The sequence below is a fragment of the Pseudorasbora parva genome, chromosome 12 (genome assembly GCF_024679245.1).
Source record: "Pseudorasbora parva isolate DD20220531a chromosome 12, ASM2467924v1, whole genome shotgun sequence".
Classification (NCBI taxonomy): Eukaryota; Metazoa; Chordata; class Actinopteri; order Cypriniformes; family Gobionidae; genus Pseudorasbora; species Pseudorasbora parva.
The window spans coordinates 4,434,371-4,456,976 of NC_090183.1; the positions used below are offsets into that span (position 1 = coordinate 4,434,371).

A 22,606-nucleotide genomic window follows, 5' to 3' on the forward strand; every position below is an offset into this window, starting at 1 on the left:
AAGATGTTTTATATGATTTAATATAAGTAAACACAGCAAAAGTGCAAATCATTTCCGCTTTCTTCTGGAAGCGATTTTCCTTTTACGACAATTGCGTTGGCTTTACTGCACTGATCAGTCGGAAGTCTGGTAACTAGGGAGACGGCTGGCGGCACTGCGGTCAGCGCAAGACGGTGAGCGACAATTAATCCAAATCTCTCATTAAATGCATTTAAACAGTCAGTTTTTTTCAGTCAGAAAGAATAATATAATGTGTCTTGTAATGTTTCAACGAAACATTAAACCGTGATTGACAGGGTAGGAGCGGAACACGGTTGATGTGCAAACAAAACAAACACAGAAACTCGTTAAAACTAGCGGCGTGTGTAAAAATATGAATCTCATGTGACCGTCATTAGCTTTAATTTGACTGATTGGCGGCCGGTTGCGTTTATTTTCGCTCATTTAAAAGGGTTTTACTGCTGTTTTCTAGTCAGAAATTGTTGAGTTGAGTTGCTGTAGTTCAACACTGATCATAGATCAGGTGTGCTGTTTCTTTTGCAGGTGGTGATGCCAGACAGGTGGGATGTTCAGCTGTGGTGACGCTTATGCAAACTCACTGACTGCTTGCACTCACAGGTGAGTTGTTTATGAGTGTTTATACACACTGTTGATGTTTCGATACGCTTACCAGATCTGTGATGCTGCATTAAAGTGACCTGTATCCTTAGCTTGAGTTGCAAGCACCATGTGTAGAGCCTTAAATGGATAGTTCACCCGAAATGAAAATTGTCATTTAATTAGAATTATTCACTATTGACAATCGTTATATTGTTACATCATGTTGATCCAAACCTGTAATAACTTTCTTGTTCTTCAGAACACAAATGAAGATCTTTTTGATGAAATCTAAGAGCTTTCTGTTCCTCTGTTGACAGTCTGTGCAACTACCACTTTGATCAGTGAACACAAACAAGCTCAACTGAATCTGCTAAAATGTGGACTCAGAGCACTGCGTAACATGAGAATGACCCTCATTGGTTCTTGTTAAAGCTCAAATGTGCTGAGTAAAATGATAATGAACCTCATTGGTTACTGCGGAAGCTCAAACGTGCTGTGTAACACGAGATTGAACCTTATTTGTTCTTTTTAAAGCTTAAACATGCTGCGTAACATAAGACTGAACCTCATTGGTTCTCACGGCAAGCGAACGTGCTTAAGTTTACCACAGCTAATGTGTGAGTTGATGAATGTTTATATGTGACTAAAAGCCTAAATTCAATCTGTTCTTCATATAAAGTGATGTCTTCAGACATCTTGGACTTAAAAAAGGATTGAAAAGCCTTATGGAACAATGTGAGGATGAGCAATTGATGAAATCATTTTCATTTTTGGGTAAACTATCCCTTTAATTTTCTCATTGCCACATCAAGAGTATTTATAGCCCCGTATCCACCAAAATTATCTGGAACAATTTGTACCAGGAACTTTTCCCCCCCAGACCTGCTACTGTCTATGTTTCCGCTGCGGCCTAAAGTATCGTGAAGATTAGGCAAATTAGTCCGGTGATGCAGGACGGCGCTGCTTCTCCCAGTCAGTGACTGACAGTAATCATTTTTGCGCGACACTGTCTGCAACAATAGCAAGTATGAAGGAGATTCAGGCTGTGCTGATTTTGCTGGTTATGTATTGGTTTACTAAAGAGCTAAATTAAAATGAACAAAACGGCGGAAAGGTGACAAGCGTATTCTGAAAGCTTGTAAAGCTAAATTTTAAAAATAACAATTTTATTATCACTATTATGGACATTAACTGTGAGATGGCTCGACCGCGCGCCATTAGACAGAAATAGCAAGATTGATATTTACTGAACGCAGAATGAAACTTGCAAAATAATTTGGAAAAAAAAAAAGCTGGTTGAAATAAAATGCTGCGTGAGCATTTCGAAAGTTCCTGAACTTTGAAAAAGTACTACCTCGCAAGCAGGGCAGTTTAGAGGGGTAAATATTTGCCCGGAACTTTATTTAGACCCTAGTTCCTGCGGTGGAAACACTGAGTACCACCCCAAAGTTCGTAGTTCCTGCGGTGGAAACGCGGCTTATCTTCCAGTTCTGTTCTAGTGAAGTTCACAAGGTTTCTATGTTTCTCCAGAGCGATTCTATGGAGGTCCGTAAGCCGGTCCTGGAGCTGAAAGACGTGCCGCCGCCTCCCCTCCACAGCACCAGCCTGCAGACGCATACATGTTACGGCCCGCAGCAGCCGGGCGGCCTCAGCGTAAGCGTGTGTTCCTGCTGTGAAGCGAGCGTCCGCCTGCAGCAGAGCTCTAGTGAGGCCACCGGTGGAGGCTTTCCTCTGTATCTCTCTCGCTCACAGACACACACTCGCACCCCACCTCACCCCTCGGCACTCACTCACGGTGGCCCTGGAGCGCCGCCGCAGACCCCTGGAGGATTCGGGACGGCCTCTGCTGCGGCGAGCCACTGCCACGCTTCCTGCTGCGCCAGTCTGAGGCAACTGCACGTCTGTTCCTCTTTGTGTAAACTTTGTCAGTGTCGTGAGGTGCAATCGCACCCTTTTTCACATGGTGACCTGTCATCACCCTCTCACCTCTGCTCTAACTCACTCCACCTCAGTGTTGAGCACACGCCGCTGTGTGTGAAGGGAGCTCACTGTTTGCAGGACTGCTGGAGAAAGGTTGGTGGATTGCACACTCACCGTTGATCCGAGCACATACTATATTCTCCAAAAAAAGGCAGAGAAAAGGCGAGGCAGGAATGTGGTGAGCGGAACTCGTGTGGAGTCTGCAGTGAAGTCTGACATTAGTCTCTTCTGCTTTCAGAGTTTACATGTCGACTCAGAGAAGGTTTGGCCGAACATTCCTCCACCCGTCCCGGTTTGCAACGGCTGCGGTGTGACGGGAGTTTCTTCTGAAGGTCTGCTGGGTGTCCACCTCAGCAAAACCCCACAGAAATATGGTCTGTACACTCACCAAACACGCATCGTTTTACTTAGTGCTAGTGAGTAAGTTACAAACTAGTTTTGATGACACTGTAAACCATACTAAATATTTTTTTGCGTTGCACCATTGAAGTTAGTTGAAACGTAACTTGACTAGGAGTGATGGTTTGAATAAAATAGCAGTCTGACTGAACTGCGTCAATTTTACCCTACAGACTTCTCTGTTTGGGGGTCTTAAAACGGTTTAATTCACTCTTAAGGTCTTAAATCTGCAGAAAGACTTGCATTCATAGTTATGGTATTAAATGTTGCATGCATTGAAAAAAAATCTTCTGTATCTTTGTCCTGTTTTTTTTAAAACAAAAATAGCCAAACTTCTTTGTGTTTACTTGAGATTCAAATATAAAAGTCACACAAAAAACCGCATTTAATAAAGTATTGGATATATTTGTTCAGACGTTTCAAAACTAAAGGGTTGCTAGTACATGTTCTCCCTGGACATTTACAATTAGAAATCATATTGTCGTATTGCATTCCCTTTTGGTTTTTTAAATTTGGTCTCAAAAAGGTCTTGTAAGATTTACTCACGAAGTGGCCTAATGTCACTCAATGACTCTGTCTGCAGGTTCCTCAGAGGAAACACTGCCCCCCATCGGGGTTTTCTGGGATATCGAGAACTGTGCAGTTCCCAGCGGACGCTCGGCTGCGACGGTGGTACAGAGACTCAGAGAGCGCTTCTTTCAGGGACATCGCGAAGCTGAGTTCATCTGCGTGTGTGACATCAACAAAGAGAACAAAGCTGTCATCCAGGAGCTCAACAACTGCCAGGTGTGTGTGTGTGAGCATCACGCCTCACTCCAGAGCGCTTCATTGCCATTTGATTTTTTATATATGCTTTTGTTTATTGATGGCTTGATTTCTTCCTGCTCAGGTGACCGTGGCCCACATTAACGCTACAGCCAAAAATGCAGCCGACGACAAACTGCGCCAGAGTCTCCGGCGATTCGCAGACACGCACGCTGCGCCCGCGACAGTCATCGTTGTTTCCTGTACGTGTCCACACACATAAAACTGTTCAAAATATTTCAGTCATGACACCTCAGGTTTTTCTCTTTAGATAAATACTTGATATAATAGGACACATACTATTATTCCTAGATGGCAGAAGAACCATTGATAAATGTGGAAAAGTGTTAAGTAGACTGAACTGACAGAAAACACAGAGAAGTGTGATTTACTAGGGATTGTTCGATTATGTGTTGTATATGTAATTGTTGTTTTAACGATGTGATCTGACAAAAAAACACACCTCTAGAGTGTACACATACGATGCCTGATGTAGTATAAAATGCAGGGTTGTTTTGCCCCATGTCTAGATTTTTGCAGCCAAAAAATGCCCCTGTGTTTTGAATTTATTATATTTATATTGTATGATATAGTTAAACATCACATAATCAAGATTGGTGTTTTTCCAGAATCTCGGCACAATTACAAATATATATTGATTTTCATAGAACTCAAAACAAGTTACTCAACAAACAAGTTGAGCAACAATTTACACACAATATTGCCTGTTTTTGTTTCGATGACGAAAATAGTTCCAAACTAATCCACTGCAAAACACACACCAGCGTTTTGTTACCGTAGGCTTGTTTTGTTTTTTGTTTTTTTGTGGAACGAATCTAGTGAATCAGTAAATATTTCCATCAACTATTTTAATGTGAATTTTGGATTATTGCTCTTATAAACACTGGCTACAAATGCCAAGATGCAAAAAAGTGCATAAAACACATGCTCAATTGAGGCAGGTTTTATTTTTATTTTTTTGCACCAATATCCCTGGAAGTGATTATTTTGTTCTCTTGAACACAAGGGATGGAAACGCTGCTTTATTTGCGACTCTTTTGCGCTTTATTCCAATCTTGCGCACAAGTTATTGAATCACTAGCTATGATTCAATGACAAATTCATGAAGTCCAAAACCTGCCATGGTACCAGCAAATTAACACTCAGCTAAATATCGTCTAGGTCTCGTTATAGACCAGATCACATTAAATATAGTGAGGTAATTTTTCAATATCACACACCCCTCACTTCACATGTGAACGGGCTTTTACATAGACGACCCAGAGCAGCAAAAATGGCCCATCTAATAAGCGTTAAAGAGTTGGACAATGGGGGGCGGGGAAACATTGGATGTTTTGGTCGGTTAAGTGGCTAGAGCTGCGTAATTCTGGATGAATTTAGAATTGCAATTTTGTTTAAAATGGAGATTTTAAATGGACAACTGAACAAAGTTATATGTAATTTACTAGTGGTTAAATGTAAATTGCTACAGTCTATTTGAAAAGGATGGTTTGAATGAATGATTCAATGACTTTCACATGCCTGCTCCTCAATGTGCATACTATCCATCTTAAATGGTGTGACATTTGTAATATTTAATACTATGAAGGGTGGATGGCATGCACTTTGTGAAAGACTACTTATTTCATTACTGGATGAATCAGTTTTTAAACTGGTCTCTTGAATGAATGATTCATTTTAAGTTGCTTGTCACCACCTACTGGTGTAATAGTGTAATTGATTAAAATGTTTGAGTGACAAGTTACTTTCAAAAGGTGATTTATTGTACAAAAGGTGCTTTTTTTTGGTGATAAGTACCGTAGACAGTGTTTATATCTGAACTATAAACTTGTATCCTAGTACTTCTGTTATAATGAATTATTGAAAGACAGAAATAATGATACTCTGTGTTTGAAAAGACAGAACACGGAGATATGAATATTTGCTGTGATCATACTTTCGTTTAATAGAAAACCAAATCATTGTCATTCAGGAATAAGATTGTGTGGGTGTTTGAATCGAGACTGATCTTTTGACAATTGAATCGTGCAGCTCTATAAGTGGACTTCACATACAAAAGAGAAATTGAATTTCTTTCTGTCCTTCCCGCAGCGGATGTGAACTTCGCCAGTGAGCTGAGCGACCTGAGGCATCGTCACGGTTTCCAGGTGATTCTGGTGCACAAGAGCCAGGCCTCGTCTGCTCTGCTGCAACACGCACACCAGCGCGTCCCTTTCGAGGAGTTTGTCTCGGACCTTCCACCTGGGATGGTCGTCAAATCGCAGGTCAGCCGCCACACCTCATTTCTTTATATTCCTAACTGCATTGGGTTCTGCATTTGAGCACTGATTTGGCAGTGGCTGGCTGGCTGGTGTTTCTGTTTAGAGACAGACGCTGCATAGTCAGGCTGCTGTTGTAATCATGTGATCATAAAGCTGTTCAGACAGTGTGTGAGTCCATACTCTGAGATTCATAGTTAAAGTCCCGATTTTTAAAGCTCCCAGTGGCAGAAGCTGAACTCCAGCCTCATCTCAGATCTCCCAGAGTGCTGTTTGTGTGTCTGCTCCTCAGCCCAGTTTCAACCTACTGTTTGTGCACCACCTTCCCACGCACCGTGACGCCAAAGCTGTGGCGAACCGGCTGCAGCGCCTCTCCAATAACTGTGGAGGGAAAGTGTTGGGTGTGTCCGGCGGCTGCGCAGTGCTCCGGTTCGCCAGTGCCAATGCGGCCGAGCGCGCGCGCAAACGCATGGAGAACGAAGACGTCCTAGGCCACCGCATCTTGGTGTCCTTTTCTCCCGACGGCCCGGAGGAGGAAGAGGAGCGCCGGCCGCCCGCCGCCTCCTCTTCGGTCTTCCTGCCCTTAGAGAAGCCACGCTCACCCCGCCGTCTGCGCCGGGCGTCTCGGTCGTGCCAGGCTGGAAGCCACGCCCCCGAGCGCCCGTATAGCCCCAGGAAAGCAGGCCACGCCTCCTCGTGCAGCCCTGTGATGAAACCCCTCCCCCAGGTCAGCTGTGTACCCGCCTCTGCCCGCCTCCTCCCAATCATCCTCCAATCGCACGCTTCCTCTTCTCATGCCATTCTCATTGTGCCTGTGTGCTGCCGCTTGACCCTGCTTGCGCTGCTCGTGTCCCGCTGCTCTCTGTGACGTGTTGCTGTGCCCAGGGAGGCTTTACGTACCGCTGCTGAGACTCCATCTTCCTCTGTCTTCATCTGTCCTCCCCGTCACATTCCTGTCTTTCGCCTCATTGGGAATTGGCCGTGTCCTCGTATGTTGTGAAGTTATCGCTGTGTGTCTGTTTGGTTGTTTGCTGCAGGCTGTGTGCGTTGCGACCCGACCTGTGAGTGCCTCGCCTCAGAGTCACGCCCTCCTGCCTGCAGTCGGGAAACCTGCGGAGCCGCCACCGCAGCGCAGCCGGAGGTACTGAACACTGACTTGCACGCACACTCTTACACTCACACACCTTCATACGAGCACTCTTAATCACTCTTCTAAACAAATTAAACATTTTTCTAAACAATTTAAAAAAAAAATGTGTCTCTCCATTGAAAGTCTGTCAATATAAACTGAAGCTCAACCATAGTTGATTGACGAAACCTCATTGGTTCTTGCAGAAACTCAAACGTGCCACATGACACAAGAATGACCCTCATTGGTTCTCATGGTTGAGCTTCTTTTTACCAAATTTGAATCCTGTAAACACTGCCCTTTTATTGACAAACATTAAACAGTGTTTACAGGATTCAAATTTGGTACAAAGAAGCTCAAGCATGAGAACCAGTGAGGTTCATTCTTGTCGTGTGGCACGTTTTGAGTTTCTGCAAGAACCAATGAGGTTTCGTCAATCAAGTATGGTTGAGCTTCTGGCCCCAGTTTTTCAAAAAAAATTAATCTGGATCAAATTGATCTGAATTTAGAAATCCCATGTTTTGCTATTGTAAGGCCGCCCAAATCATCCCAATGGAGGCTAACGATCGGCGGGTGAAGGTCGCTGCGCGTTTGGTCTTTTAAGCGGGTAAAAGGGAATTTTATTCCAATTCCTCTTTATCTGAGTCCATTTAATCATAATTTAGAATTTAAGTTAGAATGCCAATTGGTTATTTGGTCATTTATATTTAATAGTTTAAGTACACATTTAATTATTCCGAAATTATAATTATAATTGAAATTATATCCAACCTGAATAATTCCAGAGCAAGTCAGAATCAATCAAAGTGTAACAATTTATTAACAGTCAGGTAAATGTATAAAACCAATTACATAGTCAATTCAAAGGTAATCCATATAACATCAAATACTCTGAAGTAAAGAATGAAATGTATACCTGACTTCTGAAAATTACATAATGCTAGCTATCTTGAGACATCCAACATTATGGGCTGACCGGTTTAAAGTGTCAAGCCCTGAGCTCTTTGTAACATTCCCTTAAATACCCAGAAACAAATGCACAAACTCTTTCAAGTGTAAACACGAGTGCACAATGGGAATTTGCATTGATCAAGACTTGTATTGATGTAAAGGCCAAATGGCTGAAAGCCACACCCACCAAACTAAGACAATATATCTCTAAACTCTTAAAACATTGATTATCTTTTGGTTAACTTCTGTGGGGATGAGATTTTTGTACCAGTCGCACTGAGACATTTCAAACGATGTCAAACACATATAATACTGTAACCTGTGGATTGACATTGTAATATAGAGATTCTGGATGTATTTTCAGTGATCTCAGCATGAGAGGGGGAAGGAATTGGGGGAGAGGGGGTCAACAGGGAAAGATGTAGATTAGCTGATAGTGAGGTGAGACTTGCGTCTCCAGTGGTGTGTGAGGGACAGTTCAGATGTTAATTTCCTTTATTTTCTCAGAGAGTCCTTGTTCCTCATTCAGACATTTCGGCAAATATAGTTTTTTCAGTCTTACACTATCCAGGATCACCTGATCCATCTTACTTTTATGCCAGTTTTTTAAAGGAACATAGGATTGCATCATTGTGATCCAAATACCAAATTTCAGGATTACCAAATCCTGTTTACCAGGGTTTGAAAAATCGCAACTGAATCCACCCTTCTGATGGGATCAGGATAATCCTGTTTTTTTGGATGAAATGGATCCCAAACCGAGTTCAAAGTTTTTAAAAACCCGAAGGGCAGGTTTGATCCAGATTAAATGTAAGATCGAATTACAAAAATGCTCTGATCTTACTTCAGAATCCCTCTTGCTTTTGAAAAACCCTTTTCCAAGATTTGATCCAATCCGTGATCCGAAATCCCACTGGATTACTTATGAAAAACTGGGCCCTGTTTACAAATTTTGAATCCTGTAAACACTGTTCAATGATCAATGTTTATGTCAATAAAAGGGAAAATTAAATCTATTCATCATATAAAGCGATCGTGTCTCTTCAGAAGACTTGAATTAAACCGTTCCCTTCATATGGATGTATTTTATCTCTTTATGAATGTTTTGAAGAGTTTTGGCTATATAAATGTCCAGTGCAGAGACTGAAATTTAATTAAATTAAAATAATTTGTTTCGAAGATGAACAAGTCTTATGAGTTTGGAAAGATGAAATTTGATTGTGTGTGTGTGTGTGTGTGTGTGTGTGTGTGAAGGCGAGACTCTCCTGGGCAGCCATTTCAGGTCAGCACTCCTTCAGCATTCAGTAAACTAAGTTTACAGCGAAGCTTCAGTCCCATGATGCTCTCTCAGAGTTCATGGTCGTCACGGTAAGCGAATTGCATGATCATTAAAGGCTTAATAAAACTCTCGCACTCTCGTCACATGTTGTTTGGTCTCTTCAGGAGCGCGTCCCCCTGCCTGTCGAACCGCTCGTCTCCGCTGAGCGCACCGTCCCCCAGCATCTGCACCGAAGGCCAGTCTGAGCCCTTCTCTGACGGAGCCGACGTTCAGGTCACTAATCTGGACTACAGAATGTCACGCAAGGACCTGCAGCAAATACTGCGAGACGCTTTTGCTAAACACGGCAGAGTGAGTCGCATCTCTTAGAAATTTAAAACCGGTGTGTGTTGAAAGCGTGCTTCATTATGGCGTGTGTGTGTGTGTGTGTGTGTGTGTGTGTGTGTGTAGGTGAAGAGCGTTGATCTGAGTCCTCATACTGACTATCAGCTGAAGGCGCGGGTGCACATGAGTTCACTCCAGCAGGCCATCGGTGCCGTGAGTCTGTTGCATCGATACAAAATCGGCAGCAAGAGGATTCAAGTGTCACTCGTCACTGGAGCCAGTAATAAATCTCTCACCTGCCTCAGGTAGGCATGTGACTATTGCTGAAGCTTTTATCATGGCATTGAATTTAAAGTTCAACAGGTTTAAAGGAGTCTCAAGCGGGAGTTATTCTCTATCAGAGTCACTGATTCTTAACATCCTGAACCGCCTCCATTGTAGTCTTGAGTTTTCTTCTGGGAACGAATACATCGCATTATTCCTCATTTATATAATTTATACGCAGTATAATGGGCGGGTCACTTAAGGTTAGTTAGTAGTGTGTTGAAACTCACAAGCTTTTTTGACTACCTACCACAGTGACTTGTTCTTTAACTTGTAAGAATAAATTTAAGTGCTGTCAAGTTATTAACAAAATCAATACATGTAATAATAATAACTCTTAGACCATTTTTATGAATCTATTTTTTTTTATTCATTGATTTCCTGTGTCACAGACAGTCATATACTGACTGCTAATCTGAGTCCACAGATATAGACATACTGCAGCTCTCATGTAAACAAATCACACGTGGCTGATTTTGTCATGTAGACAGGTCCTGGCAGCTGTTAGTTACAGCATTCAGGAACCGTTAAGCAGAACTAAATTATTATTATTATTTCTGGTAAAGTTACCAGGTACGTGCACACATCTGTATAACTGTCATTGTACTGTAGCCTATGTCAGCGTTGCATCATCTCATCTCACCAACAGTTTAATACTTACTCACACATCCAAACGTAGTCAGAGAAGGGCCTCATATTTTTTCTGATCGCATGAACGTTCTGAAACTGCAGCTGCATCCTCTCAAACTGCCTAATGTATTACTTAATTCTCAATGACTACCTGATGATGTGGCTGGTAGATTGACAGTGTTACCCGCGAATTGCAAAATTCCCCTTCATTTAGCGTATGGTTGGGTGTTAATTTCAGCCCCTGGGGCAAGATATTTCATAAACACGCTTGCAGCACTTGACTAATCACAACACACTGCTCCAACCAATCAGAGCACAGTTTGCTTTTCAGAAGGTGTGGCATCAGAGACAGGAACTAAACGGAGCATTACTGATAGACTGGGAAAGGAGAGGAGCTGCAACAATCAAGAATATGATAGAAATAATGAACATTCAATCATAACCTGTTCTAGTTGAGCCCAGAAACAAGAAGTCACTTTTAAAAAAGGCATAATATGGATTCTTTACTTTAATTAACATTTTTCTTAAAACAAAAATCATTTTAACAAGTGTTTGCACAGATTAAAGTGCAAAAAAAACTATTAATCAAACATTTTCTAGCTATTTAAAGGGTTAGTTCACCCAAAAATGTAAATTGTCATTAATGACTCCCCCTAATGTTGTTTCACACACGTAAGACCTCCGTTCATCTTCGGAGCACAGTTTAAGATATTTTCTATTTAGTCCGAGAGCTTTTCTGTTCCTCCAATAAAAGTGTATGCACACTTTACTGTCCATGTCCAGAAAGGTAATAAAACATCATCAGAGTAGTCCATACGTGACATTAGTTGGTTAATTAGAATCTCTTGAAGCATCAAATATATTTTGGTCCAAAAATAACAAAAACTACGACTTTATTCAGCATTGTCTTCTCTTCCGCGTTTGTTTTCAATCCGCAAATAAAGATGCGGGATCATGATTTGGATCACCAATGTCACGTGATTTCAGCAGTTTGACACGCCATCGAAAATCATGAATCAATACGCTGATTGATAACCGCTCAAATCTTTATTTGAGGATTGAAAACAAATACAAGAACGTCTTCATTCTCCATGCAAAAATACAACATTTTAATGGTGTTTGAAACAATTAAATATTGTTCAGAAACAAGTAGTGCCGCCTGCTTTTTGCATGATAACGGCTGCATTTCTGCCATGCCATAATAGCCATCTACTGTCAGGGAGTGAATCATTTTCATTTCATCTTTTACTTGCTCCATCATGCTCATCTGTTTTGGGGTTGTTTTTATTACACTAATGTGTGCAGGCCTCTTTGACACAGTGTTGGACATTTTATCTGCTTATAGGAAAAGTATTTTAAAACATGCATTCTAAAACTTCTGCCCAGGATGATTCTGGTCATGTTCATGATCATGTATTGTACGGCCGTATATCGGCACATGTCTAGCCTCAGTGCTCACTGCTCAGTCTCTTACTGTTGTGGATGTGATTTTGTGTTTGTTTCTCAGCTCTGAGATCATCAGTATCCTCCAGGATGCACCAGCCAACTGCCTGCCTCTCTACAAGTTCACCGAGACCTACGAGAGGAAGTGAGTGATGTGCTCAGTCGGTGTAGAGGAAATTCATTTTCACTAGGTGTTAGTAGGCCTCACTAGGCCTTAGCTGCAGTATAAGCTGGCCTCGGTCCTGAGCACCAAGAAACCAAGGTCTGTCGCTCGTAAAAAAAACATCAAAGCGTGAGAAACAGGAGATATTACATTAATTGTAAGGGGAAAATTGGTGAGAAGCGCTGGGAAACTGTCATGTTACTGGGAAGGCGGGGATGGTCCACAGATAAATATGATACATTGTTTGTATATAATTGTGGAAAAAACCATGAGGTGACTGTAAAAAGAAAGAAAAACTAGTGGCAGTCGGCCACCATTACAAAGAAGACTAGATAAGTTTATGAATAGAGCAACTGTGGCAAAAAGTGTGGGGAGTAATGCACCTGCCATGAAATCTTGAGCTAGAACTGTATAAAAGTGTGAGCTAAGGAAGAGATGTTCAGCTGGCATCTCACTTTGTTGTTCATACAATAAAGTTCATTTCTTCTGAGACCTGGAACTTCGACTCTGAGAGATTTTCTTTAAAGCACCGGAGACAATCAAGAACTTAGAATTTGCCACAACATCGGACTCGTGTGTGTTTGACTAGTGTCTTGACTGCCGTGTCTGTATTGCAGGTTTGGTCATAAGCTGGTGGTGAGTGACTTGTACCGTTTACCGGAGGTGGTGTGCGTGCGTGAACAGGGCAGCGGGCGGCTCGTGTGTCTGCTATCCAGCACTCAGGCCCGGCAGAGTCCGTTAGGATCCGCACACTCTCACAACAGCTCCAATACAACCAGTCCGGTTCTGTTCGAGGAGCTGGAGTACCATGAGCCCGTCTGCAAACGGCACTGCACTCAGCAGGACTTCAGGTAAATGTGGACAGACGTGTGCTCTCATATATTCATCAAGTTTAAGCAGTGATGAACTCTGCCGTTTCTCTTCTGGTTTCAGTGAGTCTGACTTTGATCCGGATTCTTACATGATCCCGTTTGTTCTGGTGTCTCTGAAAGTTCTGGCTGCTCATGTCCACAGTTTACTACAGACTCACGAGGGAATGGTGCCGCTGCTCAGGTAACACACTCTTGCGGTTATTTCATTGGTCTGTTGATCTCTTGCATGTTTGACTGTTTCCTTTCTCTACAGTTTCCCAGAATGCTATGCAGCAGACTTCAGTCCTTTAACTGTTGCAGAGGAGGGAAAGCTGGAGGGAAGTGTCCCATTAGAGCACCTCATCACATGCATCCCTGGAGTCACCATAGTAACAGCGCAAAATGGCTTCAAAATCATCAAATGGATTCATAACAAACCCCCACCACCCAATGCAGGTGTGTGTGTGTGAGTGAGAGAGCACCTGCATAAAAGCCAGTACAGTATTCTAAAGAGGTGTAAATGTTTAGTTTAAATCTATTTTATTATCCACCAGCATGGTTTTATTAATTCTTTTTAAGCTGAAATTGTCATAGAACATGTTCATGACAGAGAAAATTCCCATTTAAAGTCATCATGAAGTCCTATTGGTCTTTTCTCCCTCATTGTAACATTTTTATCTGAGTGAAACACTTCTGTAACAAGAACAAAGGTGTAGCAGCAAGTTATTTTGATTCAAGATTGAGGCACAATGATGTGCACTGACAAATCATTTATAATGAACACTGCTGCAATATTCCATACATTTTTTTTGTTATTGTTGTCAATTTCGATTTCATGGTGATTTTAAGAACCGCAAGTTCAGGCAATCCACCTACTGGTTTATCCTAATTAATTGCACCGTGCTCATGTCTTGTCATGGCATTAGTCACATGCTCATCTGGAGCTAATGAAGTGCATAAGTGAAAAATCCCTTGCTTTTTCCTCTGTGTTCCTGCTTAGATCCGTGGCTGCAGCGCAGTAAGAGTCCAGTTGGGAACCCACAGCTGATCCAGTTTAGCCGAGAGATGGTGGATCTCATGAAGAACCAGCCATTCTGTTTGATGCCCATCACAAAGTTCATTCCAGCGTATCACCACCATTTTGCCAAGCAGTGCCGTGTGTCTGACTACGGATACTCCAAACTGCTAGAGTTGCTGGAGGCTGTTCCTCATGTGCTGCAGGTAAGGATGCACCAGTGAACACAAGCTCAGATTTTCATTAAACCTGCTAGGAAGCATGGAGAGTTGTCAAATTGTGAATCTAAAGTCAGCATGAAACTGAACTTGCGCTAGTCTTTTCTTCTCCATTGCTGTGTATATCCAAGTAAAACGGTTTTGGAACAAGAACAAACGTAGGGCGGTGCTTTATTTTTGTCTGTGGGGAATTTATTGGATTGTTTGTTATTGGTGGATCTCATGTGTGTGACTTGTCATCAGAGAAGAGATGCTGCCGGAGGGAGGGAAAGTTATTCTGATTTAAGATTACGAGACGCATGCATTTAAAACTAATGATATGCATGGATAAATCATTTAGAATAAACAGCAATATTCCTTGAAGAAATTGTCCACTTTGATTCCATGGTGACTCTTTGTGTGTAGATCCTGGGTTTAGGCTCCAAGCGTTTGCTGACGTTGACTCATCGCGCTCAAATCAAACGCTTCACTCAAGACCTGCTGAAGCTGCTGAAGTTTCAGGCCAGTAAACAGGTGGTGATCAGGGACTTCGGGCAGGCGTATCACTGGTGAGAATCTCATTACGGCTGTCTCTCTCTGCTTCTGAAGCATTAGGTGTAACCTCTTCCTCCTGATCTGTGTGTGTCAGGTGTTTCTCCAGGAACTGGCAGGTGGTGGATTATGGGATGTGTGATCTTATGGACCTGTTGGCCGAGATTCCAGATACGACCATCACAGTCATTCAGCAGGATGGTGACACACTCATCTCTGTTCCCAAAAGAGGTGACACACTGCTGCAAATGCAAAATCTACTGCACTATGGCTTAACTACTGGCTCAACCATGGAAGAATACAGTAGCTATGTTTCCAACGCTCTAAAGTTGTTAATTTAATTTGAGTACAAAATTGAAATGTCGCTTAAAATGTTGAAGACTAGAACACTGTTTTCAAAAACAAAAGCGGCTCTTCCTGGGGAACTGGTGCAAATTATCAATATGAAAGTTTCTGCAATCGGGGTGAAAAATGGCTCTCTTTCCCCCTTTCACTCCCGGTTACTTGCTACTTTCATTATTCTGATATTTCACTCATGAACTCGCATAAAGTAGGTGTTACTGGACACTGTTTTAATCTAATTAAATGTATGTAACTGTAGTGCTGTCATCTGGTCTCCTCTCAGAACGGACGGCAGAGGAAGTGGAACGCACACGGCAGTTTGGGAAGGAGGTTGTAGACCTTCTGAGACATCAGCCTCACTTTCGGATGCCCTTCAGCAAATTCATCCCCACTTATCACCACCACTTCGGACGCCAGTGCAAACTCTCCTACTACGGCTTCACCAAACTCATGGAGCTCTTTGAGGCCATTCCAGACGTTCTTCTGGTTGGTAAACAGTGCAGATGTGAAGGTGCCATAACAGTTGGTGGGAGTCTGACATTCTTTTTCTCTCAGGTGTTGGAGTGTGGAGAGGAACGGCTGCTGGCACTGACAGAGGTGGAGCGTGTGAAAGCATTAGCGGCTCAGCTGGTGAAGCTGCTTCGAGCCCAGAGAGACTCAGGCCTTCCTATCAGTCAGCTGCTGGGCGAATACAGCAAGACGTTTGGCTACGGCCTCCGTCTGCAGGACTATGATGCCAGCACACTGCCTGCCCTGCTCAACAAACTCTGCCATGTTGTGAAGGTATAACGGCAAGGCCTCTATATACTCACACAGAAGTTCTTTGCTTAGGGATAAAAAGTTGGAAATAATTTCAGCGTTATACTGTTATTGAATGTCCTGACAGTGCCCGAAACTGATGAGATTTTTCAATGAGTATGTAAATGTCCTTCACGCTTTTCTCTCCATAAACAAAATAAATGCAACATAAATGACAGCGGCAAAAAAATGGCTGTTAAGAAAGCATCTGAACATGGCGATGGGGGTCTGTTTGCAGCAGGTCTGCAATTTTTCTTTTTCTTTTTCGGCACTTTACAGTATTTAACATGAACAATAACTTTGTCTCTTTCGATTAGAATTACGACTTCAGTTTCTACTGTAAAGCAGCTCTCCAGTGTGTTCATGTTTTTACTTGTATCTGACCTCGACGGGCTTGACATGGAAATCTTCTTCTCCAAGACCAATTTACGCTGTACTGACAGATGCCAGCCAACAGGGACAATCACCAGATTACAGTATTTTACTTCTCAGACATTCCACAACCCAAGAAACGCTCATTCAACATGTTCTATCAGCGGAAAAGGCACCAATCGCACCAATTAACCAGCCAGAAAACCTTTCCAGAAACTTTGCTTTGGCAAGCTCTTTTGAACTCAAAATGTTCTTTGTCCTGATTTTTGTTTGATAAGACATCTCACCTTTCTTTGATATAGCTTTGTGATAAGCTGCTCTAAACCAGATATCCTCTTGGAAGATTGTAGAAGACACAGCTGCTCCGATGACTAACAGAGTTCTTGAAAATATTCTTTCTTTCTCTCTAGGTGGTAGATGCTCCTGAAGGGAAGGAGGTACAGCTTATTAACAGGAAGTCCCTGCGTGCCTTGACGTCTCAGCTGCTGGCGCTGATGATGTCACTTCCTGAGGATCGTGATCACCTCGCAGTGGAAGAGCTGAGGAAGCAGTATGAACTCGCCTACTCCACGCCGCTCAACCCCTGCGAGTACGGCTTCGTCTCTCTCACCGAGCTCCTCAAGAGTCTGCCGTACCTGCTGCAGGTAAGATCTCCACTACGGCACGGGTCAAGAGCTTAAGGTTGCGTTAGGGGTGCATGATTATGACTAAAATAATTGTCATAATGTCAATTATTCCCATGAAATTGTAATTCCAGTTGTATTAACTACAATTATCACTGTTTACACTGAATGGTGTTTTGAATCGCTTTATACCATTGTTTGAAGCAAACTGGATGCCATATTTTTATATAAAATAAAAAAATAAGATAAACTCTACCTGAAACTTTTATTGTTTTTCTATAGCATTGTCTCAAATGTCAAACATGCATTGGTTTGCATTCGCACCGGCAGTAACTCTGACGCAAGCTGTGCTTGTTGTTTTGACTTTTATTTTGAGGACACCACGCTTCCATTCTTTCTTCATTAGCTTACTGACTGTTTAACTCCTGTCTAATGTTATTTAGATAGAACTGTTATACAAAGAAAGTTGACTGTATATGAAAAAGTATTAGCGTTTGCCGTGTGGTTGATGTCCAGCGTCACTAGCTGAGCACAAATACATGCGTATATCTATCTCATGTTTCGCTTGGTCCCCTTAAAGTTGCGTTGGGTTTTCTCCTTGGCATAAAGGTTGAGGAATCTATCACTGTTTTCCATGTCAGTGGAGTTAATAATAATAGGCGGTGTACACTGCTTTTTATAAATGGCGGGTGCTGGCGTTTCCCATGCATTCAACCAGTCAGCATATACTTCCACTAGTAGTTACTATTGTGCTGGGTTAGTCCCTACTTTGGTATTCAGTGATTCGCCTCTCACAACATAATGCTCTAAACACAACTTTTTAGCATGCAGAATAATGCAAGTGGAATCAAAGTTTTTATTTTTGTAAGTGTTGACGGTTACGTTATCGTGGCATTTATATGCAATACAAAATTTGGCTGTGCAGCCCTAGTCTGCGTCCTAATTCATCTACTTGCACTAGACCTTAAAGGTATTTAGTTTGAGTGTGTAGCAGAAGAGTAGGCTAGCTTTAAGACTTTGTCCATTTAAAACCATTTAAACTGCCTTATCAATTGTTTCTGTCCCAATTGATGTTCTCAACATTTAATTTCCTATGTTGTTGGATCATGGGTCTTTCATGGATTGGGTTGCCTTTAGAATGAGCGCAGATCTGCTCTTTGGATTGAAAGTCCAGAAACAGTCAACCACATAGTCGATACTCTAATTTCGACTCTAAAGATATGCTAATTTTGAATACAATTTGTGATGGATAGTTTTGAGAATTGGGACTCAGCATTCGTCTGTGGTGGTGCTGACGTCTGTATCTTTTCTCCAGCTCTCTGAGGATGAAGATGATGATGATGAGGAGCGTGTGAGTTTGACGAGGCTCTACCAGTTTGCCCGCAGTGTCCGTTCCCTGCTGCACACCTATCATTATAACCAGATCTTCCTGTCTGAGTTCTGCAGCGCCTTCAGCAAATACACCGGCCGAGAGTTTCAGCCGCAGACTTACGGCTATAAGACGCTGGATGACCTGCTTGCTGCCATACCGCAGGTTCCTTGAACACACATTAACGTCCGTTTTGAATCCGAATGCTCACATAAATGCCTTGAGCTGAACCAATTCTCTTTTCTGTGTTTTGAACAGGTTGTCTGGATTAAAGGTCACGGTCACAAAAAGATCATCGTTCTGAAGAACGATATGAGAGGTATCAGAATCCTTTATTTTAACCAAAGTCCCTTTAAGACATTACACTTGGCAGCCATCTTTGAAATGCCTCTCGGGCATGCAAGGTGCAGCTTCTATCTCAATGAATGGGGAAATATCAGACTCTCCAAAACTGTTTGCCAAGCTTGCAAATAATAATTTTGCAATTGAAATCTGACAACTATGGTCTAATAGATTTTGTTTCTAAACACTCCAATCATGACAGTCCTAAACGTGTGTCTCAGAACACTGTCTGTTTCTATAGTAACTGGACCTTCTAATGGCAAATGGAGTAATGCGATGACTTTACTAATCAGCGATTGGCCCTTTATTTAGAAGGCAGGGCTTATTTGCCATATTGGGCATTACACTTTCTCCCAAGTAATCGGAGTGCTTCATGTATGCATGTATGCTTCTTGTTTGACACCCCTGATCTAGCTCTCAATCGTGTTAATATTTGTCAGAACAGAAGACGTTAATAAATTTAATCCAAATAATGAACAAAAGACTGTGTGTACACATGCCAGATGAGCATGTTTGACTGGCTCGTTGCATCATTGTGTATCAGTTCACTAATTAATTATTATAATTAAACAAAATGCACCGTGTGATGACTGATGGGCTAAGTAAAAGAGCTCAAAGCATCTTTCCTCTTCCTGTAGTGGAATTACCATAATTGTTTTAATGGTTATAGTTCAGCCAAATATTATCATTGTAATCTCTCTTGATAAATTCAAATTATTGCTGTCAAAATGAATGTTAAAGCATGACTTTTAATTTTTTTTCTTCAGTTTAACACGCTAACACATTTTTTTTTTCCACGCAATTAACGTTGTGCTTTAAAATAATTAAACGCACAGCTATCTGCAATTATCCCTTACATGTCATCCCTATTTCGGCCATTTGGGAGGGTAGGTGTTGACTTAAGCTGAATGTGTGTGTTTTTGTCTCTAGCTCGAGGCAGTCCTGTGCTGACTGCAGACGGGCCTTGTCCTGATGAAGAGCCTCAAGCAGCCGACAGCCCCGCCAGTGGTAAAGCCCCTGATGAACACGTGCGTCTGTTAACTGTGCTTCGCTCAGTCCGTGCGAGTTGATGAATCTGTGTCTCTGTCTGTCAGGTGAGATGGAGCTGCTCTGTCTGGGTTCGGGATCTCCCGTGGATCTCTTGTGCGCTCCCGTCCCATCTTGCCTGCCGTCTCCTCAGCTGCGGCCCGACCCGGTGCAGCTGCAGCCCGGAGATCTGATCCGCTTCGATCCGTCTGAACGAGAGCCGGTTCTTGACCGGCAGCCTCGGCCGGCCAACGGTCACCTCGCAGCTTCAGATAACGGCACGGATCACGAAGCGAGTGAGCCCTCAAAAGCTTGCATTACGGACAGCCCTGGCCGCCGGACGGCACGTAACAAGGTTAAACTAGCGGCTAACTTCTCCTTCACATCTGCTCTGTCAGTCTAAAGCTAAATGAGTCCCGTGACGTGACACGTTGTCATGATGAACGTGCATTCGTTACCGGCAATGAGACGCTCTGCGTCCTTCCCTCTGATTCTGTGTGTGTGTACTTAAACATTTTGCGTGCGTCTCAATCAGCTCCCTACTTCAGTAGTAAGGACACTGATCGGGACAAGTCAATGGGGTGACTCCGATCAGTGCCCTTACTATTGAACTAGGGAGCCGATTGAGACGCACCTCATGTGACACAGATGTTATTCTGTGAGAGGAAACGGACGTTCTGTGTGGTGAATTTCTGTTATCGAAACTTTGATTTGGCCAGACTGCAGGAGACCATCATGTTCCACATTCGTGTTTCTCTCAGTATGAGCACCAAACCAACCAGCGCCGCTCCTGCCTGCGGGATTGTTTTTTTTTTTTACTACAATTGCTAGTTATCAATGGCTCGCTTGAGCCTGAAAGGTGCAGACAGCAGCTGATTGAAACTGTGAAATCATGATGCTTTTGTCCTAACCTTCATTACGGTGAATCTGTCCTCTGCGTGCTTCTGCTGAGACGTGCAGTCGTGCCTTTGTTTGAGACGTTATTTGTGTTGTTTGAAGCACATGGGCTCCGTCGAATGAAATGGAAGGTGGAATTCGCTTAGAACACTTTTTTGTTAAGTCCGTTTCAGAGCAGAAACCTGTTATTAAAGAGCCTTCCTCTCTTTTAACGCATTCATTAGTCAAAGCTGCCCTCGTCACATGACTTACGGAAGCCAAATAGCTTAAGTTCATATTGTGAATGAAATCTGTTTATTGAAATTCTTAAAGGAATGTTTAGTTTAAACCGCCTCAGCTGCTTATCAGAGGATATTCACACTCGTCTTGCGGTTTCACTGGCGTCCAGATGAATTACAGCGGGCCAAAGAGCAACACCCTCATCATCATACCCTGCAGTTTGTCGTTTATTTTGGTCCAGGAGTTGCTTTGAAAGTTATATGCACATCGTGCATAAACCCTCATTTATGATGAGTAGCTGCAGTTTCCTCTTTTGCGTTTTTGGCAAAATCTTGCTAATCAGATGATGTTCATCACCTGTTCCTCTGGAAATGCCAAGGTTGTTTTCGTGAACCTTGAGTTCGTGTCTTCGCTCTCTGCAGATACACGTCGTGATTTGAGACGCCGGCTCTCTGAATGCTCTGTGGCATGAGCCGGGCTTTTACAATGGTTTGTATCAGCCGTGGCGCTGTAAGGGTGAGAGACGCCAGCCTGGTGCTTCGGTCACGGTGAGGTTAATTTGTGTAACTGTCGTGCGTGCTTTCGGCTCGATTAACCAACGTCTGGGCGTTCACGTGTTCTGTTGAACGCATCGGCTTGTTGATGTTCGACGGCACGTTCTGTTTTTCGTTTCTTTAAAGGGTGGCTCTCTTTGGTCCTGACGTCTCTCCTTTCGATTGAGACTGTTTTTGGAAGCCTTTCTGAATGGCAGCAGCTGAAACTCTGAGGTGAAGTACGTGTGTCTTCAGAAGAGAAGCTCTCAGTGTTTTTATGCATGTTTGCATAACGTTCGCCTCTTGTGCTGTTGGATAGATGGATAGTTGGTTTAAGCAGAAATGGTGTGTGTCCGTCCCGGTGGATCTTCGTGTGTGCGCGCGCGTCTCCATTCGTCAAGTGCAGTTTTAGTATTTGTGTTTGTCCTCTCGTGTCCATCAGACGTCCACAATGAATCCAGAAGCCTCTCAGGTTGCGACATCAGCTGAACATCCGTCCGGTTCTTGTGAAGTAACATGGAAGTTCAGGCTCAAGACGCTGGAGGTCTTGTATGATTTTAGTCTCCACCAGAAAGTCTTGTTTTTTTTATTTTTATGTAATGACCAAATATTTTCTGCCATGTATAATAAATATCACAAGCATCATTTGGTGTCCTGCTTTCAGTGAAGGTTTGCTGGGATTCTCGCATACTGTTGTTAGTATAAAATTATTCCCATGTAAGGAAGATCTTTTGCTTTAAAACTTTAGGTGTGTGTGTGTCTGTGAAATTTAAATTTTAACTTCAGTTAAAGTTTTAGTAATTTTGTTTGTCCATGTCATTTTTAAAAGTTAGTTTTTGTTAATTTAACCATTTTTTAGTTTTTAGTATTTTCTTCAATGTGCTTTTCTCAATGTTAAATTATTTGCCAAGGAAACATTTCCCATTTTTTTAAATTGTATATATATATATATATATATATATATATATATATATATATATATATATATATATATATATATATATATATATATATATATATATATATATATATATATATAGTATATGTTGATTTTTATGGAGCCCCGCACATTACCTGGACTGATAAAATATAAAATGATTAAATTACATTTAGAGAAATTTAAAATTGACAATGCATTACATTCTATAAAAAGCAACTTAAGTCA

At 42.2% G+C, this 22,606-nt stretch overlaps 1 protein-coding gene across 3 annotated transcripts; it reads left to right on the top strand.

Moving 5' to 3' along the window:
- Positions 1–112: 112 nt before the first annotated feature.
- On the top strand, positions 113–22,086 carry LOC137093859 (meiosis regulator and mRNA stability factor 1). 3 transcript variants are annotated; one of them, XM_067458824.1, is made up of 26 exons: positions 113–173; positions 544–618; positions 2,131–2,673; positions 2,819–2,954; positions 3,563–3,765; positions 3,869–3,986; positions 5,896–6,068; positions 6,355–6,789; positions 7,100–7,203; positions 9,397–9,510; positions 9,586–9,772; positions 9,872–10,050; positions 12,207–12,287; positions 12,923–13,156; positions 13,239–13,358; positions 13,431–13,612; positions 14,157–14,377; positions 14,795–14,937; positions 15,018–15,151; positions 15,546–15,748; positions 15,818–16,045; positions 16,843–17,076; positions 18,371–18,589; positions 18,683–18,743; positions 19,697–19,774; positions 19,861–22,086. In XM_067458824.1, exons 3-26 carry the CDS (start codon positions 2,140–2,142, stop codon positions 20,193–20,195), a joined length of 4,656 nt encoding a protein of 1,551 aa, XP_067314925.1. In that variant the 5' UTR covers positions 113–173; positions 544–618; positions 2,131–2,139; the 3' UTR covers positions 20,196–22,086. The 3 variants fall into 3 exon arrangements, with proteins under 3 accessions (XP_067314925.1, XP_067314926.1, XP_067314927.1); XM_067458825.1 differs by having other exon boundaries at positions 2,131–2,253; XM_067458826.1 differs by lacking the exon at positions 6,355–6,789.
- Positions 22,087–22,606: the final 520 nt, after the last annotated feature.

Bases quoted from the DNA above. Each gene is read 5' to 3' on its own strand.
- LOC137093859 (XM_067458824.1), top strand. From the start codon at position 2,140: ATGGAGGTCCGTAAGCCGGTCCTGGAGCTGAAAGACGTGCCGCCGCCT. The intron at 2,955-3,562 runs GTCTGTACACTC...CTCTGTCTGCAG, and splicing joins CAAAACCCCACAGAAATATG to GTTCCTCAGAGGAAACACTG. The intron at 15,749-15,817 runs GTTGGTAAACAG...TTTTTCTCTCAG, and splicing joins CCATTCCAGACGTTCTTCTG to GTGTTGGAGTGTGGAGAGGA.